Below are 19,911 nucleotides of genomic sequence, written 5' to 3'. Positions count from 1 at the left end.
AATGGCTCCACTTCCCATCCAGCTCTCTGCTTGTGGCCTAGAAAAGCAGCTGAGGACGGCCCAAAGCCTGGAGACCCTGCACCCATGTGAGAGACCTGTAAGAAGTTCCTGGCTTCTGGCTTCGGGTCAGCTCAGCTCTGGCCGTTGCAGTCACTTGGGGAGTGAATCAACAGATGGAAGATCTTCCTCTCTGTCTCTCCTCCTCTCTGTATATCTAACTTCACAGTAAAAATAAATAAATCTTAAAAAAAAAAGTACACACTCTTGCATTCAACCTGTAGAAACATTAAAAGAAATGCTAAAATCAAGAAAGGGAAATCACAAGGCGTTATCAGAACAAAAGAAACTTAAAGTAAGAGAGGTGTGAAGTTAAAGACAGACAACCCCACCCCAAGAGATATCAGAACCATATATATCTATATGGGTGAAAACAGATAAGCAATGTCTATATAGTCAGGAAGGTGGAGCTCAACTCCCAGAATAAAAACAACAGTGAAAGCCTATCGTATTGGTGAAATAGAAGTAAGCCCACTGCATGCGACCCTGGTAACCCATATGGGTGCCAATTCGTGTCACGGGTACTTCACTTCCAATCAGTTCCCTGCTTATGGCGTAGGAAAAGCAGCAGAAGATGGACCAATGGGTCCCTGCCACTCACAATGGAGACTTGGAAAAAGCTCTTGGCATCAGCCTGGCCCAGTTCTAAACGTTGTGGTCATGTGGGGAGCGAATATTAAGAAATACTCAGCCTGGAAAAAGCATACAATCTACAGCTGTACTGTTATTATGGGTTGATTTGATCTCCCCAGAAGATATTCTGAAGTCCTAGCTTTTCAGCCAGGGTATTGCTTGAAACATATATAAATGATTAAAACATCAACCACTACATATAAAATCGCTAAGAAACATCTACCTATTATAGTTAAATGTAAGACTCAATACTCTGCCAAACATTTTTTAAGACAAAAACTAATGTTTAAAACAACAAAAAACACTGTCAACAAGAAGATACGAAATGTAGATTTTAAAAATACCTCTGCAAAACACTTCCTGAGTGTATCTGGGACTGTACCATCCACCACATGCAGCATTCTTTCCATTTCTTCTCGTACAACATAGTTCCCGGATTCACTTGAAAAAAGACTAAAAATGTCTAGGAGAAAACAAGTTAACATAAATTAATCTCCACACAGATCAAGTATATCCTAGTGGTGGATATATTTGAAGCAGGGAAAATATTTTTTAAAATGAGTGATTATTAGCGCCAGTACTTTATAAACATAATTTAAGTCACGCCTCAAAATAACCCAGTCAACAGCAAAGAGTATTATCTTCTCAAACACACCAACCTAAACCAAAAAAAAAACCATTTTAGGTGTGGTAAGGATTGGGAGGTAAAGAGTCTCTTCTATCAAGAGGATATCAAGAAGTTTGTGAGATAGTGGGTATTAGACCTGGCAGTTAATATCCCCGATTGGGATGCTCATATTCCATTGCCACAGTGTGTGGTTTTAAGCCCGACGTGTGACTCTGATCCCCAGTTCTGGCTTTGGACTCCAGATTCCTGCAAATGTAGACTGTGGGAAGCAGCTGTAACAGCTCATGTTCTTAGAGTTCTTGCCTGACAAGTATGAGACCTAGACTGAGTTCTATTCTCTTGGTTTTAGACTCAGCAGCTGCAGGCATGTGAAGAGTTAACTGAGAGGCGTTAACTGTGGCAGTACTACCTACCTCTATCTCTTTCTCTGCCTTTCAAATAACAACAACAATAACAATAAACACTACTCAGGAAAGAAGCAAATTATAAAATGATCTGTATTTCTTTTTATAAAAATACTAAAGCTTGCAAAACACTTGAAGGTATATTAAAGACCATATGAACATATTAAAAATGCATACAACAGAAATGAAAGATCACCATATTCATGAGTGTTAACCTCGGTGAAGGGAAGAACAGGAATGGGATAATGAACTAATACAAACAGGGTCTGTTTCTTTTAGAAATAAAGATGGAGGACAAGCACAACACAGTATTAAGAAACAATAAAATTGGGAGGAAATACATATTGTATGTATAATTGGAACAGAAGCATTCTTATGCTTTTAACTTATCTCCCCAGAAGATAGGCTTTCAGGTAGGGTTGTTGCTTGAAATCACTTCCATGAGGAATTTTTTTTTTCAATTTTTAAAATTTATTTATTTATTTTTATTAAATTTATTCATTAATTACATTGTGTTGTAATTACATAGAATCTGGGATTCTCCCCCGCACCCTCCCCCCATGGTGGGTTCCTCCACCCCGCTGCATAACCATAGTTCAAGTTTAGTTGGAATTCCATGAGGAATTAATTCCATGATTACCACCTCATCTCACCTGGATACCACAGATGTTCAAGTCCCTTATATTCATTTAGAACGACACAGAAAAGGGAACTTCAAATAGTTCATGGAGAAGTCACACTAAAATTTAAGGATTAGCATTTGGCACAGTACTTAAGTTGTCATTTGGAATGCCCACATCTTATACTAGAGGTGCTTGGTCTAAGTCTTGGCTCTGCTTCAGATTCCAGCTGCCTGTTAGTGCAACTCTGGGAGTTAGCCACTGATGTCTTGTAATTAAGTCCCTAACACCCACATGGGAGACACAGATTGAGATCCCGGCTTCAGCCTGTCCTAGCCTCAACTGTTACAGGTTTTTGTTTTTTTTTTAAATAAAGCAGATTATAGATCTCTGCCAGTCTGCTTTCCTAATGAATAAAAATAGAGCCCAGCATGGTAGCCTAGCAGCTAAAGTCCTCTCCTTGCATGAACCAGGATCCAATATGGGCACTCGTTCAGTTCCCAGCTGCTCCACTTCCCATCTAGCTCCCTGCTTGTGGCCTGGGAAAGCAGGAGAGGATGGCCCAAAGCCGTGGGACCCTGCACCCACGTGGGAGACCTGGAAGAAGCTCTTGGCTCCTGGTTTTGGATTGGGCTCAGCTCTGGTTGTTGCGGTCACTTGGGGAGTGAATCATCGGACGGAAGATCTTCTTCTCTGCCTCTCCTCCTCTCTGTTTATCTGATTTTGCAATAAAAATAAATAAATCTTTAAAATAGAAAAATAGTGAATAAATATTTAAAAAGCTGTTTTGTTTCAAAAAGCTTAAATATTTATTCACTCGCTTATTTACTGTTTTAAAATACCCAGTTTATGGTTCTCTGATACATGGCAGCCCTAGGAAACTAATACACTCACATAAGGTAGGGGTGAGTGGTTTAGTCCAGATGCCTGCATCCTGTAGCTGGCATCTTAACACAGAGGTTTAAGCCTCAGCGTATGATGTTGACATCCTATTGAGTGCTGGTTGGAGTCCTGGTTGCTTTGATCCAGCTCCCTGCTGATGTGCCTGAGAAATTAGCAGAATATGGCCCAAGTGCTTGGGCTACTGTCATCCATGTGGGAGACCTAAATCAAGTTCCTGAAGTCTGGCTTTGGGCCTTGCCCAGTCGTAGCTAGTGCAGCCATTTGGGGAGTAAATAGGTAAATGGAAACTTTCACCTTCTCTCTCCTCTTTAATTCTGCCATCCAAATAAATAAAGTTTTTAAAAGGGAGTATTTGGATTTCATTCGCACTTGTGGCTCCTCAGTCTAGGTTTTTATTAATGCAAACACTGGGAAGTAGAGTTAAGGCTTCAATGGGTTTCCACCAGGCATGTGGGAGACCTGTATTGCATTTCTGGTCCCCAACCCAGTCCTAGCCATGACATGTGTGTGGGAGTGAACCAGCAGATCAAGCTCAGTCTCTCTCAAATAAGCAGACAGATCCTTTTTTGTCTTTTTTTCATGAAGAAACTTAAAATATACGTGTTTTTAATCTAAAAATTTTCATTTTTAATTATTACTTCCTGGAACCAATTTATAAGTTTATTCCTAGAGGGAAAAAAGGAAACATAACTGAATTCCAAAACATAAAACTGGGCTTACGGATACTTTATTACCTTGATTTCAGTAATGGTTTATGAGGATGTACATGTGTCAAGAACTATTAAAATGTCTACTTTATACAAATACATTTTACTGTGTATCAATCATACTACAATATAAATGTGTATTTTTTGTTTATTCACTTATTTGAGAAGCAGAGTCACAAAGACAGAGGGTGAACTAGAGAGATTTTCCATTTGCTGGTTCACTCCTCAAATGACCACAATGGCCAGAGCCTGAACCACACTGGGTCTCCCACATGTGTGGTAAGGCTCCAAGTAATAGGGTGATCATCTATTGATTTCCTAGGCACTACAGCAGGGAGTTGGATCAGACATGCAATACCAAGGACCTGAAATGGCACTCTGGTATGAGATGCTGGTAGTTCAATTTGCTGCACTACAGCGCTAACACCAAAACAATATCCTTGGAAAAAAGATTAAGGACAGTATAGATTCAGAAACAAGAAAAAATTCTGATTAGAAGAAACTGTACAGTCTATTCAGACAGATGGAACAAAATACAATGGCCATTTATCTTCTACAATTATGGATGGCGAGAATTCCACGATGAAGGAGCCAGTAAATCTGTAGTCAGCACCACGGCACAGTAGTCTAGGCATTTGCCTACAGCACAGGCATCCCACATGTGTACTGATCCAGCTCCCTGCTTTTGGCCTGGGAAAGTAGTGGAAGATGGCTTAAGTTCTTGGGCCCTTGAAATCATGGAAGAGACTTAAAGAAAACTCTAGGTTCCAGGCTTTGGATTGGCTCAGTTCAGTTGTTGTGGCCATTTGGGGAGTGGACCAGTGGATGGAAAACCTCACTTGGTATCTCCTCTGTAAAACCTGCTTTTCAAATAAAAATAAGAAAAAACAAACAACAAACAAAAAAAAACTGTAGGGTGCTGAAAGTCCATTTCCTGGATTACAGCCAGCCATCTTCTCAGTGTATCTCACTGTAAATCCATGCATTAAATTTTCTTGAGTACAAGCTTTCAATTGACTGGGATGATACTCTGCTGGCTCTGTCTTCAGACCAGAGAGGGTATACCTAAGAAGCCGTTGAACTTGACTGGACAATAAGATGCTGGACTCTATGTTTGGTATACGCTTGCAATGGGGGAATCTCAACTGAACTTGAGCTGTGGTTATGCAACAAGGTGGAGGAATCCACCATGGTGGGAGGGTTTGGGGAGGGGTGGGGAGAACCCAAGTACCTATGTAACTGTGTCACATAATACAATGTAATTAATGAAGTAAAAATAATAAATAATAAAAAAAAAGTAAGCAAAAAAAAAATAAAGGAAAAAAATTTTTCTTGAGTACATAATTAGAAGTAGAATTACTGGATAATGTAGTAACTTGGCTTAATCAATTTTAGAGGATTTAGTTGAATTTTATTTTTAAGGTAGAGTTACAGAAAAGAAATAAGACAGGTCTTTCATCTGTTGGTGCACTCAACAAATGGCTGTAACAGCTGGAGCTCAGCTGATCTGAAGCCAGGAGCCAGGAGTCAGGAGCATACTCTGGGTCTCCCACATGGGAGCAGAGGCCCAAGCACTTGATGCATCCTCCCCTGCTTTCCCAAGCCACAAGCAAGGAACTGGATGGGCAGTGGAACAGCCAGGACACAAATCAGTGCTGATATGGCGGGAGAGACACCTCTATGCCATAGTAATAGCCTGCTAACTTGATTTTTAACAGTGAAGAACACTTAAACTGCTTTCTGAAGTAGCAGCACTATTTTAGACTTGCATCAGCAATGCATGGGACTGTATTAACAAGCAACCACTTCTTAACATTTTTTTTATTTTAGCCAACATAGTGAGTATAATATACTATTTTACTGTAGCTTTAATTTACACTTGTTATTACTGTACTGAGTACTCTTGAAGGATGCTTGAGTATCTTCCTGGGAGAAGTGTCAGCTACAATCCTTTGTTAAATTTTTGAGGTAAGTTACTCTGTACACAGATGTGATACTACCATTTGAGATAATTGAAAGTACTTACATTTTGCTTTCTCTTCATCTCTTCCTCTTGTAAGGAGAACAAGTCCAATTATTAAGTTATTGAAGTGCAGCCCTTTAGATGTTCCACCAAAAGAACAGTAAATCACCTATAAGAAAATGATAAAAGCAACTTTGGGAGCTGTTTCAATTGTTCAGGATATTAAGGTAGGCATGACTTTTAACAAATCTTGTCTTCATCTCCAAACAAAACCTTAGTAGATTTTAGTGAAATGATATTTTAAGTTTCTCCCTCTTCTTCCTCTTTCGTACCTGGTTACTGAACAGTCAGCCAAGAATATACGGCCATTAACACTAAAATGCCTGTATTACAGGCTCAGATAAATTAATATGTAATATTTTTTAAAATATTGGAAAAGCAAAATGACAGTGAGAGAGAAAAATAGAAATCTTCCACCCACTAGTTCATTTCCCAAACACCCGCAACAACTGGGAATATGCCAGGCTAAAGTCAGAACCCAGGAACTCCACTGAGGTCTCCTATGTAGGTGGCAGAAACCCAGCACTTGGGCTATCCTGCTCCCAGGTGCTTTAGCAAGAAGCTGCATGTATGTAAAGTGGCTGGAACTCAAACAGGTGCAATGCAGGAATCTCAATATGTGGCTTAACTGACTTAACCCTCTAAGCCACAATGCCCATACCATGATTTTATATTCTTTCCTTTAGAGTCTTTACAAGGTGCAATAGAATAAAGGTCTTCCTTTAATAGTTGCAATAATGTGATAAGAACATCATATAATTCAGTACTTCCTTCAACCTCAGTAAAACAGAAAAGAAAGAAACTATCTAAAAGACACTATCTAACTGAATCTTCAGAAACACAGAGACGGGCCCAGCAGCTAAAGTCCTTGCCTTGCATGTGCCAGGAACCCATATAGGCGCTGCTTCTAATCCTGGCAGTCCTGCTTCCCATCCAACTTCCTGCTTGTGGGCACCAACATGGGAATCAATTTGTGTCCTGGCTGCTCCACTTTCCATTCAGCTGCATGCTTATGACCTGGGAAAGCAGAGGAGTAGAGCTCAAGTGCTTGGGCCCCTGCACCCACATGGGAGACCTGGAAGAAACTTCTGACTCCTGGCTTCAGATTGTCTCAGCTCTGTCCATTGTGTCAATCAGCAGATGGAAAACACCTCTCTTCCTCTCTGTCGCTCCTTCTCTCCCTGTAAACTCTGTCTTTTAAATAAAAATAAATCTTTTTTAAAAAGTATTTGAAAATGGGCCTGGCTCGATAGCATAGTGGCTAAAGTCCTTGCCTTGCACACATCAGGATTCCCATATGGGCACCTGTTCTAATCCCGGCAGCCCCACCTCCCATCCAGCTTCCTGCCTATGGCCTGGGAAAGCAGTCAAGGAAAGCCCAAAGGCTTGGGACCCTGCACCTGGGTGGGAGACCCGGAAGAGCTCCTGGCTCCTGGCATCAAATTGGCTCAGCTCCAGCTATTGCTGCCGCTTGGGGAGTGAACCATCGGACGAAAGATCTTCCTCTCTGTCTCTCCTCCTCTCTGTATATCTGCCTTTCCAATAAAAAATAAATTAATTAAAAAAAAGTATTTGAAAAAACAAATGGAGGAAAGGAACTAGATATACAGATATGTATACTACACACATGTCATTTAATACACTATTAAATGGTATTATCAATTCACATGTAGTATGTCTTAATCCTTATAACTAAATCATCATTAGAAAAAAAAGTAACTTACCCTTTTTACGGTATTTTAAAGTAAGGATTATTTATTTTGATTTGAAAGGCAGAATTACAGAGTGCAGAGCAGCAAAGACAAAGATCTTGCATATGTTAGTTCACTTTTCAAACCAGCCCGGCCCTGAAGTAATTTACTCTAGTGATTAAACCTAACCTTCCTCCATTAATAAGTTATCTTTATAATAAAAATAGCTAACATTTAAACATTTATTAGGCTATATACAACTATTGCTAAGTGTTTCACCAGCACATTATGCCCCTAAGTATATTTCTTCTAAAAGAAAAGTGTCTGCATTCTATGGTTAGAGAATAGTAAAGCCCAAAGTAATTTGACCAAGATATAGAATCAATGACATTGAATTCTTAACTAACTCACAGTTGCGGGGGGGATTGGGGAGGTGGGAAGTGGGAAGTGGAGGGTCCTGGGAACAGGCCTGGTTGGGGAGCTAAGGGGATGCCCTTGCTGGCTTGTGGGTCCTACTGGTGAGCGCAGGGGCCAGAATGGGGAATGTGATCTGGTCTGAATACGGATGCAGTCTCCCCCAACACAGGTGTTGACTGGGTCTGGGGCAGGCAAGACCGGGCTATACCCAGCACCCATTGGAGCTTGTGAGAACCAGGATGGGTATAGGACAGACTGGGCTAGATCTCTGTCCCTGCTGAACCATATGTGAGCTGTCTGGGTATGGGTCAGGCGTGGCTGGGCTGAGGAACCAACAGTAAGTATCAGAACGGGTGAGGGCTGGTCAGGAAAGGCCACTGTTCCTGCTAGGATAGGAGGTGGACTAAGTAGGGCTGGCCCATGGACCCACCAGTGTGTGCAAGATCTGGTATTGGGAGAGGTTCTGATGGAGGAGCTCAGCAACTCCTCTGTTAGGACACAGTCCTTGCAGGTGAGCACAAGAACCAAGAAAGGGAGCAGCCAAGACCAGGTCAGCTGGCTTGGCTGGGCTAGGCTGTAGTCCCCACTAGTGTAAGCTAAAACTGGTGGCATGCAAGGCTGGGCCAGGGTACAGCATCAACTGGCAAATGCTGAAGTGAGGCGGGCCTTACATACCGGACCGGGCCACAGCACCCAACCAGCACATGTGAGACACAGGGGAGAGTGGGAGAACCCAGTAGGAGGGCTGCAGGGAGCTTCCCCTGCTGGGCCACTATTCCCACTGGTGAGTGTGAGAGCTGGGACTGGGGGCAGACCAGGCAGACAAGGCTACAACACCTGTTGGCCTGCATGAAAGCTGGATCAGGGACAAGCCTGCTGGGCAAACTATACCTATTGGTGCCTGTGTAGGCCAGAATGGGTGAGGGCTGGGTGGGTTTTGCCATAGCATCGGCTAGCAGATGATGGCATGGGAGGCAAACTCCATCGAGCTCAACTGCAGCACCACCTGGAGAGTGCAAGATCCAAGAATGAGAGTGGACCCAGTAGGGAAACAGTGGGCACCTCCCTCTTGGTTTGCCACTCCCACTGGTGAGAATGAGAACCAACACTGGGACAGGCATGGCCAGATAGAGTATGGCACCCGCCAGCACATGTGTGGGCTGAATTGTGGGGCTGGCTGGGTTGAACTAGGCTTCATTGCCCATTGACACGTATGAGAGCTGAATGGGAGGTGGGACAGACAGGACCGTCTGCTATACATACTGGCAAGCACGGGAACCAGGGCAAGAGGAGGGCCTATTAAGGGTTATAATGGGTTGCTCCAACTAGGCTGCAGCTCCCACTGGTTTGCATGAGGGCCGAGTGTGCAGCGGGTAGGATCAAGTTGGACTGCAACACCCATTAGTTTGCACAGAAGTCAGGGCTGGAAACAAATGACCCAGCAATTTCAATCAACAGTGTGCAAGCAGGCCGATTTGGTCAACAGACTGTGCTGGACCCTGTATTGGCATGCACACACAAGATTCAGGTGTGGGATCACCTTAGATGAAGTTTCTTTGAGAACCCCTCAACTGAACTGCTGAACTCAACTCCAACCATAGAGGAAATTGCAGGGTCCATGGTCTGACTGTGGAACCCATGTGCCAGAGCTGGGCCTCAGTGGTTCAGACGGAGCAGTGCACAGCATATCCAGATGCACATGGAATATTTGGCAGTACACTGGAGCCTGTAGAGGATACCTGGTACCATAACAGAGGACAGAACAAATCAATCAACTACCTCAGCCAAGAGTTGGCAGTGAATACCTAGGCAAATGGAGACTCTAAGGCAGACTATGCCAGCCTGTGGAGCTTGGAGAGCTTTCATTGTGATTGGAGTGGCAAGATTGGCAACAACATAGAACTGTTGAACTTTTAAAACCACTTGAGTAGGACCCTTGGAGCTTGCCCCACACTAGGGACCCTGAGATGGCTGGGAGGCTGGGTATGGTTGTTCCCCTTATCCCCCCCCCACAGATACAGGAAGGAAAAAAGAGAATGTCAAAACAATGGTCACACCCACCTTCCTCTAGCCCTTGACCCTTCACACCTTAATCAAATATGTATCAAAAATAAAATTTATACAATAAAAAAAGAAGTTAAAAAGTAGCCAATGTGTTCGCTCAACTGATTAATGTTCTACTTCCAGGCACAGGCATCCCATATCATTGCAGGTTTATGTACAAGCTGCTCCATTTTCCAATCTAGCTCCCTACTTATGGCCTGGGGAAACAGTTGAAGATGGCCCAATGCCTTTGGATCCTAAATCCACATTGGAGACCTAGAAAAAACACTTGGCTCCTGGCTCGCAGCTTGGGATTGGTTCAGTTTTGGCCATCGCAACCATCTGAGGAGTGAATCAGCAGATGGAAGACCTTTCACTCTGCCTCTCCTTCTTTCCATACATCTGATCTGCCTTTCCAATAAACATAAATATTAAAAAAAAAAAAAAGCAGCTAAAAAAAGGGAGTCAGTGTAATGACTCAAATAGCTAATCTTTTACTTGCAAGCACTGGCATCCCATGTGGGTGCTGGTTCATGTCCTAGCTCCTCTACTTACAAACCAGTCCCCTCTTTTGGCCTGGGAAACTAGCATGAGGATGGCTCAAATACTTGGGACACTACACCCACGTAAGAGACCCAGAAAGAGGCTCCTGGCTTTGGACCAGCCCAGTTATGGATGTCGTGGTCTAGTGGTGTGGCCACTTGGGGAGTGAATCACCATATGGAAGATCTTTCTCTCTCTCTCCTTTTCTGTGAAAATCTGCCTTTTCAATAAAAATAAAGAAAAGTCTTCTAAAACAATATTTCAAAAAAAGGGAGATGTGTGTACGTCTCTGGGGCTTAGAAAAGGATGTGTCATGTTTCAATCACTGCCCTACAATTTTATTCCTTCTCCTTATAGGGTCTCGTGGTGAGAGATGTGAATGTCCACGAAATCATTTTATCTGTCTGCCAAGGCAACCACAGGCAGGAACTGAAACTCAGCACATTTGCAGCAGGCTAATTTTTAAACCGATCATTTTGTACGGGACAAGCAGTAAGTGACATATGCTATTTTTTTTTTAGATTTATTATTATTGGAAAGCTGGATATACACAGAGGAGGATAGACAGAGAGGAAGATCTTCCATCCGATGTTTCACTCCCCAAGTGAGCCACAACGGGCCGATGCATGCTGATCCGATGCCAAGCACCAGGAAACTCTTCCCAGGTCTCCCATGCGGGTGCAGGGTCCCAAAGCTTTGGGCTGTCCTCGACTGCTTTCCCAGGACACAAGCAGGGAGCTGGATGGGAAGTGGAGCTGCCGGGATTAGAACCGGCGCCCATATGGGATCCCGGTGCGTTCAAGGCTAGGACTTTAGCCGCTAGGCCACGCCGCCGGGCCCATATGCTATTTTTTTTATCATGGCCTCTGGAGTCAGACAGAACCAGCTGGTGGGCTTCACCAAATCAGTTCCATCCTATTACATGCATGAATGGTGATGCTGAGGGAATGTGCTACCTTTAAAGTGCAGGAACCCAGGGTATACACCAGATTCTGGGTGGGAAATGCACGATTAGGGCAGAGAGCAGAAGACACAGTTTAACTATACTTTGTTCATTAGTAGGAATTTACTCAACATTCATTAGCTCATGATTTTTCCTTTGGAAAATATTTTTCCTGAGTAAACTGTGATTATTATTTTTTTAAAGATTATTTATTTTTGGGCCTGTGGCCCCATTTCCCATCCAGCTCTCTGCTTATGGCCTGGGAAAGCAGTCGAGCACGGCCTAAAGCCTTGGGACCCTGCACCCGTGTGGGAGACCTGGAAGAAGCTCCTGGCTCCTGGCTTCAGATTGGCACAGCATTGGCTGTTGAGGCTACTTGGGAAGTGAATCAACGGACGGAAGTTCTTCCTCTCTTTCTTCCTCTCTGTACATCTGACTTTCTAATAAAAATAAAATAAATCTTAAAAAAAAAAAAAAAAAGCAGACAGCCCTGGTGATGACAAGGGCTAAGCCAGCCAAAGGTCCAGATCAGGACTTCTTCAAATTATTAATATGAAATAAATCACAGGATACAAAGGTGAGGAAAGAACAACTACTGTAGAAACAACTACTAACGACTGGAAAACGGAACAATATGCACAGTTCAGCTTCAGTGACCAGTTAGACATAGGAAAGGTTTTATTTATCATAAATGTTATCAATCGACCCCAAAAGACTAGATCCTAAACATAAAGCTAAACTAGACAAAGTGTGCTGCATAACCATACAAGGCTGTGGCATACTTAACAAGAATTAAATAATCTACAACTAAACAGTGTGCTAGAATAAAACCCAACATTATTTAAATGAAGATAACAAACTCAATACAAATATAAGAAATTATAAATTAAATAACTATACGTAGGACCAGGCAAATCTGGTTGAAGAATCATAAACACAAAGAATACTGATTAAAATTTTTTTGATTCTCCTAGGAAAGAGGGCTCTAAAGAATGCCAACCAACCTTTAAAAATCAACACAGGGCCCAGCATGATAGCCTAGTGGCTAAAGTCCTTGCCTTGCGCGCACCAGAATCCAATATGAGTGCCAGTTTGCACCCTGGCGGTCCTCCTTCCCATCCAGCTCCCTGCTTGTGGCCTGGGAAAGCAGTAAAGAACAGCCCAAAGACTTGGGACCCTGCACCTGTGTGGGAGACCTGGAGGAAGCTCCTAGCTTCAAATCAGCTCTGCTCTGGCTGTTACAGCCACTTGAGGAGTGAACCAGTGAATGGAAGACCTTCTCTGTCTTTCCTCCTCTCTGTATATCTGACTTTCCACTTAAAAAAAAAAATCACGGCAACATTTTTATAGTAATTTGGACTATAACAAAGAAACCATTTCATCAATTCTGTAAATGACAAAGCTGAGTGAGAAAGCTAAAGGCAATCAGATGTAAATATAATATACTTAACTGTAGTCTTCTTAAATACTCAGCATACCTAATGAGAGAAGAAGATGAAGCTTGGAAATTTCAATCAATAAGGTGATGACCTTTTTGCTTGTTTAAGCTAATACAATTTTATGCTACACAGTAGTGATTAAAGAATTAAATATGTCCCCAACTGTTCACTAATCTAATTCCAGCTAAAGAACAGCATGGGATTAACTGGTAGGCATATTAAATATGGCAAAGGAACAGCAGGGGAAAAGGACTCACTCACATCCCTAGAAGGGAGGGATCCAGCTTCCAATTCCAACAGCTGAATTCCATCTTTGAAAGGTAGCAGATTTCCACTAGGGATTGCAGCAAAAACTTTTGGATCATGATGTGTGCAAAAACTGTCATTGGATTCTATCTTCACTTTCATGTCCAAATCCAGAAAATGTAAAAATGTAAATTTACAAGCTATTTCAAAGGTCCCAAATTTAAACAGAGAAAATTAAAAATAAATTACACTGACTTCAATATATTCTACACCTTTGTCAAGCTCATTTGCCACAAAGTGAGAGAAACATTAAGGATAAGGATATGAATGAGAAATCAACCACTTTAAGAATTAGGAGTTATTAGGTCAGTGTTGCAACAAACAGGTTAGGCCACTGCTCTAACACTGGCATTCCATTATCAGACAGCTATTTGGAGTCTTGACTCCTCCACTTCCAATCCTGCCTCCTGCTAATGCACCTGGAAGGCAGCAAATAATAAACAAATCTCATAAGCCAATCATATATGTGGGAGATCAAAATAGACTTCCTGGCTCCTGGTTTCAGCTGGCCAAACCCTGACTGTTGGGGTTACCTGGGGAGTGAACCAAGCATATGAAAGATCCTTCTATCTCTCCTCCTCTATCTAATATTCTGCTTTTCAGATAAATAAATATTTTTAAAAATTTATTAGCTAAAAGTGATGTTACTATGATATATTATTTAGCCATAAAAAAGAATGAAGATTAGAAAATGTGACAACCTGGAAAGCACTCTTTGAGAAATAAGTCATACACAAAAGGACAAATACTGCATGATCCCACTCACATAAAATTCTGAGAAAAGACAATTCATAAGAACTGGTAGCTTTGAGGTTGCCATTATTGCTGCTTGAGGGTTTCAAAGTTTCTGCCTGGGATGATAAAAAAAAGTTTCAGGAAAAGAAAATGATGACAACTATATAATTTTGTTAATGCAACTATTGCTGCTGAACAATACACTTAAAAATTGTTAAAATTGGGCCCAGCATGGTAGACTAGAGGCTAAAGTCCTCGCCTTGCACGCACCAGGACCCGATATGGACACCATCTTGTATCCCGGCAGCCCTGCTTCCCATCCAGCTTCCTGCCTGTGGCCTGGAAAAGCAGTCAAGGATGGCCCAAAGTCTGGGGACCCTGCAACCATGTGGGAGACCTGGAAGAAACTTCTGACTCCTGGGTTCAGATTGGCTCAGCACCAGCTGTTGCAGCCACTTAGGGAGTGACTCAAAAGATGGAAGATCTTCCTCTCTGTCTCTTCTCTGGGTATATCTGACTTTGCAATAAAATTAAGTAAATCTTATCTTAAAAATTGTTAAAATGGCAAATTTTATATTACATATATTTTACCAAAATAAAAAATGCTTAAAGTCCAGTTGCTTAAATGTGGATACTCAAGTCAAGAATATTCCGATCACATAGGTAGTGAGGCAGAGGAAGAAGGGAAACGTAGAGAGTACTCTGTCAAAGCTCGGAATTGGGAACCCAATCCAGGTTTCCACATAGATGGCAGGAAGCCAAGCATTCATCACCAATTCCTCCCTGGGCCTAAATTGGCAGGAAGCTGGAATCAAAAGCCTGAGTCACAAGTTGATCAGGCACTCCAGTGCGGGATGTGGATGGGATGTGGGCATCTTAACCAGCATCTTAACTGTTAAGCCAAATGCCTGCCCCAGTCAAGTGTCTTTTGATGTTTCAAGTTTCACTGAACAATCATAAAGGTCACCAGGCACCTCTGGCTCATCCTGCATTCCTAGTTTCAAAAGTACAGACTAATAATGAGTACATTTTACTGCCTTCATATATATATATATATATATGAAGATTTGCTTATTTGAAAGCCACAGCGGCAGAAGAGAGAATCTTCCAATCACCGGCTGAAGTCAGGAGCTAGAACTCCATATTGAAATCCCAAATGGCTGGCAGAAGCTCAAACACTTGGACCATCATCAGCTGTTTCCCAGAAGTATTGACAATAAGGTGCTTATCTGGGACTCAAATTGGCACTCTGATATGGGATGCTCACTTTGCCAGCTATGCCGTAATCTGTGCACAACATATGTCACACATTTGTAGGTTGCATTTTATTTGAAAGATTTTATTTTCATTTATTTGAAAGGTGGCGTAACAGAGATCCCCCTTCCATGTACTAGCTCACTTTCCAAATGGCCGACACAGGTGGCAGCAGCCAAGCACTTGAGCCATCTTTGTTCTCCCAGAGGCATTAGTAGGGAGATGACTCAGTACTGAAGCAGCTGAAAATGTGCCTGAGAAGGCAGGAGAGAAGGCCCAGGCCCTTGTGCCCCTGCACCTACACGGCAGACTCAGAATGAAGCTCCTGGTTCCTGGTGTTTGCCTGGCTCAGACCTAGCTACTGTGGCCATTCGGGAAGTGATCCAATGAATGGAAGATATTCCTCTCTGCTTTGAAAAATGAGCAAGTAAAGCTTTTTTAAAAAAAAGTGGAACAGCTGGGAACTGAATTGGCCCTCCAATACAGGAAGCCAGCATCGCAAGTGGTGGCCTCAGTGCCACTTCTTTTTTCGATTTAAAGGTAACAATACTTTGATAATTAAAAGAGCAAAAATAATTAAACTCTAACCAGCCTTTTTGGTCTCTCTTTCCTTTTTTAAAGATTTATTTTTTATTTTTATTGCAAAGTCAGATATACAGAGAGGAGGAGAGACAGAAAGGAAGATCTTCCATCCGATGATTCACTCCTCAAGTGAGCCGCAACGGCCGGTGCTGCGCCGATCCGAAGCCAGGAACCTGGAACCTCTTCCAGGTCTCCCACACATGGGTGCAGTGTCCCAAAGCTTTGGGTCATCCTCAACTGCTTTCCCAGGCCACAAGCAGGGAGCTGCTGGGATTAGAACCGGCACCGATATGGGATCCTGGCACGTTCAAGGTGAGGACTTTAGCTGCTAGGCCACTGTGCCGGGCCCTTGGTCTCTTTTTCAAGTTCAAAATATATCACTAAATAAAAAAATACTGTTTTGTATTTTAATTTTTGAGATTTTTCTATTACGACTCAAAGAACAGTAAAATTGATTCATTTTTGCAGCACCACAATCCCACATGGGCACCAGTTCAAGTACCAGTTGTTCTACTTGCAATCCAGCTTTCTGCTCATGGCATGGGAAACAGTGGAGGATGGCTCAAGTCCTTGGGCCCCTGAATTCGTGAGGGAGACCAACAGGAAGCTCCTGGCTCCTGGCTTTTGACTGGCTTAGCTCTAGCTGTTGTGGTCAGGTGAGGAATGAACTAGCAGATGGAAAAAATATCTGTCTCTCCTCCTGTATAATTCTGCCTTTCAAATAAAGTTTAAAAACTTTTTTTGCGGGCCCGGCGGCGTGGCCTAGCGGCTAAAGTCCTCGCCTTGAAAGCCCCGGGATCCCATATGGGCGCCGGTTCTAATCCCGGCAGCTCCACTTCCCATCCAGCTCCCTGCTTGTGGCCTGGGAAAGCAGTCGAGGACGGCCCAAAGCTTTGGGACACTGCACCCGCGTGGGAGACCCGGAAGAGGTTCCTGGTTCCCGGCTTCGGATCGGCGCGCACCGGCCCGTTGCGGCTCACTTGGGGAGTGAAACATCGGATGGAAGATCTTCCTCTCTGTCTCTCCTCCTCTCTGTATATCCGGCTTTCCAATAATAATAAAATCTTTAAAAAAAAAAAAAAACAAACTTTTTTTGCCCATTTTATTGGTATATATAATTAATAAACATTATATAAAATATATTACTTGATTTTGTACGTATATGTATTGTGAGAAGAGTGCTATAATCACTCTAATGTATTTAACCCTTCCCAGCATTCTTCCTCTGTATGCAGTGAGAATGTCTAATGATCACCCTTAGCAAATTTAAAAAATGCACTATGCTCCTCATGCAGTCAGGATGGATTCCCGAATAACTAAAATGTTTGCTGCCTAGGAAAGAATCCTAATATATATTTAAAAACAGAAAGCCTATAAGAACTTTGTTTAAAGGACAGTGCTTCTGTAAGCCCTTTACTCCACAGGTTATTACAGCAGGTATCACTTTCAGGTTAGACATACCTGAGAAGCATCAAGGTCTCACAACACATTTGGCAATTCCTGATGAAAATTATATTGCTAAGCAGTAAAATATTTACAAGGTTTAAACTTCAAGTACAGCATGCTTATTAGGGGGAGGAATAGAAATTCACACACATGCTTAGTCTAGTCTTACTGGTTAGGTTTCAACAGAGGTGTAGCAACACAGAGGCATGCAAAACCAGCTAATTTGCTTTTTAGATATGGTACTAATTTGCTGAATAATTTCTCTGAAAAATAAGAATTTGCTCAACAATTTCTACTGAGTATTATCACATTAGAGATATTTCTCAAGTTTTCAAAGACATGCCTTGCTTGGGAAAGGAAAAAAAATATTTGCTTTCTTAGTTTTCAAATACAAAAGTAGAAGGTAGTGGTTGGTACATTTCTATACCCTATGCAAGTCTGTGGAACTCTAACTGACTCACCTGAGGCCTAACTTACCCTATGAGTTCAGTCATCCTAAGGCTGTGGCTTTGTAAAACTACTGAGAAAATTCCAAGGCTGACTACGAAACAAAACCTAAGGCAAAAATTGCCCTTAAAGTAAGTCACAAGTTGTTCTAATTATTAAGAAACAAGGAAAGCACTCCCAGCTTACACGTAAACTATACAATGTTAAAATGACTATCTAGAATACAGAATGCATTTTCCCTCATAATTAACAATCATATCATTTTCCCCTAGCTAATTCTCAGCCTTCTACTCAAATTATAATGTAGTTTTTAAAAAATGAGTAACACAATTATAAGAGCATATTACCTTGAACATCTAGATGTATTTCATTGTTACTATTTCTAAGCAGGGGCGAGCATGGGAATTCAGCCATCATTCACAAAACAAATTTCCAGGAAGAAACATCTATACTACATGGCAGAAAGATAATGAAAAAGACAAAAATATGTCTCTGTTTATCTCTCGTTTCTTTTGTGGTCCTTTCCAGTCCCTGCTAGTGAAGTTATCAGGCAGACAAATGTTAAGCTAAGCCATCACTGTGTGTAACCGGACTTGGAGCAAGCATCATTATCAGGTCCCTACATTCCAGGATTGTACTTTTCTAAATAAATAAATACTTATTTATTTGAAGGAGAAACAGAACTTCCATCCACTGGTTCATTCTCCAAATCCCTTCAACAGTCAGGCCAAACGCAGGGAGGAACCAACGTCTCCTATTTGGGTGATAAAAAAACCAAGTATTCACATCACCCACTGCCTCCCAGGCACTTTAACAGGAAAGTGGAGGTGTAACTCCACTCTAAGAATTCTACTATGGGAAAGTAACAACCCTGTTAGCAGCTTTAACCTTGTTGTGCTATACTTACTTGCTAACACTTCAGCCCTAAACTGTATTTCATAATACATCTGCCCTAAATCACATTCCCAGAATTTATACTATCACTCATCCATGGCTGGATACACTAAGCAGCTAGAAACATGGTTGACCTCCCTCTGGTCATTTCTTCCTTTTATTTATAGGAATTCAGTTCAAAGTCACAAAGTCACAAGAATGGACAATAAGGCATATATAGTGACTATATATATATATATATATATATATATATATATACTGCATATATACTGACTGCCTGGCAACAACCTATCTGGAGTGAAGAAAACAATAAAACTGGGGAAAGTCAGTGAAATGCAATCAAAGGGGCTACCTTTAAAGGCACATGGACTCTAAACTGCTATTGAAGAATATCTGTACCAAGACATTTTAAACTGTTTGCAATAACAGAAATCCTGGACATCTTCTTGCCAAGCAAATAAAAAAGCAATGTACTTGGGGCAGGCTTTTAGCCTAGCCAGAGATGCTAGTTAAAATGCTGTATCCCCTTATCATAGTGTCTTGGTTCAGTTTCTGCCTGCTGCTTTTAATTTCAGTTCCCTGCAGATATGGGGAAGAAGTAGTGATGACTTAACTAATTGGATGCCTACCATCACCTACATTTGAGTTCTAGGTTCCTGGCTTTGGCCTAGCTCAACCCTGTAGGTGTTTCATTTTTTAATTATTATTGAAGGCTGAAGTACAAAATAAGAAAATGACATGATAAACTATGGGCATGATTATATTTTCAATAAAATTGGCTAACATCTCTGGAACCAAAAGGCCAGCATTTAAACACCAATTCTTCTGCTCCTTTATTAAAGGGCTGAGTTGCCTTGGACAAATTATAACTTCAGCTTACCCACACATAAAATGGCACTAGTAATATCACAATGAAATCATCTTTAGAATCTGAATACTCATACCACAAGAAAGACTTTTTACATTTATATTAAGTAAGTTCTAAGTATTTTCTTCCTATTACTAGTTTTAATAACTAATTTTTCTAAGGGCATGTTTTCAAGAGCAAACATTCCACAAAGATCCTTACAGCTAGAATTTTATTTAAGAAACAACATACACATTTCCAAAGAAAATACTATTTTAAAAATTAAATAAGCAATAAACATTACACCTCACATAGAAATACTTATTTTGCATCTATGTGCCAGGCGTTT

The 19,911-nt window shown here is 41.7% G+C and overlaps 1 protein-coding gene across 3 annotated transcripts in view; it reads right to left on the bottom strand.

The window, feature by feature from the left end:
- USP32 (ubiquitin specific peptidase 32) overlaps positions 1–19,911 on the bottom strand; it is a 154,504-nt gene that overhangs the window by 91,278 nt on the left and 43,315 nt on the right. For all 3 annotated transcript variants that reach the window (XM_004590953.3, XM_058676199.1, XM_058676200.1), the window contains exons 3-4: positions 5,979–6,084; positions 1,035–1,153 (exon numbers count right to left, since the gene is read on the bottom strand). In XM_004590953.3, the coding sequence (XP_004591010.2) occupies positions 1,035–1,153; positions 5,979–6,084 (225 nt within the window). The remainder of the gene's footprint in view (positions 1–1,034; positions 1,154–5,978; positions 6,085–19,911) is intronic.

This window comes from Ochotona princeps, chromosome 17 (genome assembly GCF_030435755.1).
Source record: "Ochotona princeps isolate mOchPri1 chromosome 17, mOchPri1.hap1, whole genome shotgun sequence".
Lineage (NCBI taxonomy): Eukaryota > Metazoa > Chordata > Mammalia > Lagomorpha > Ochotonidae > Ochotona > Ochotona princeps.
This window is presented reverse-complemented; position numbering and strand designations above follow the sequence as displayed.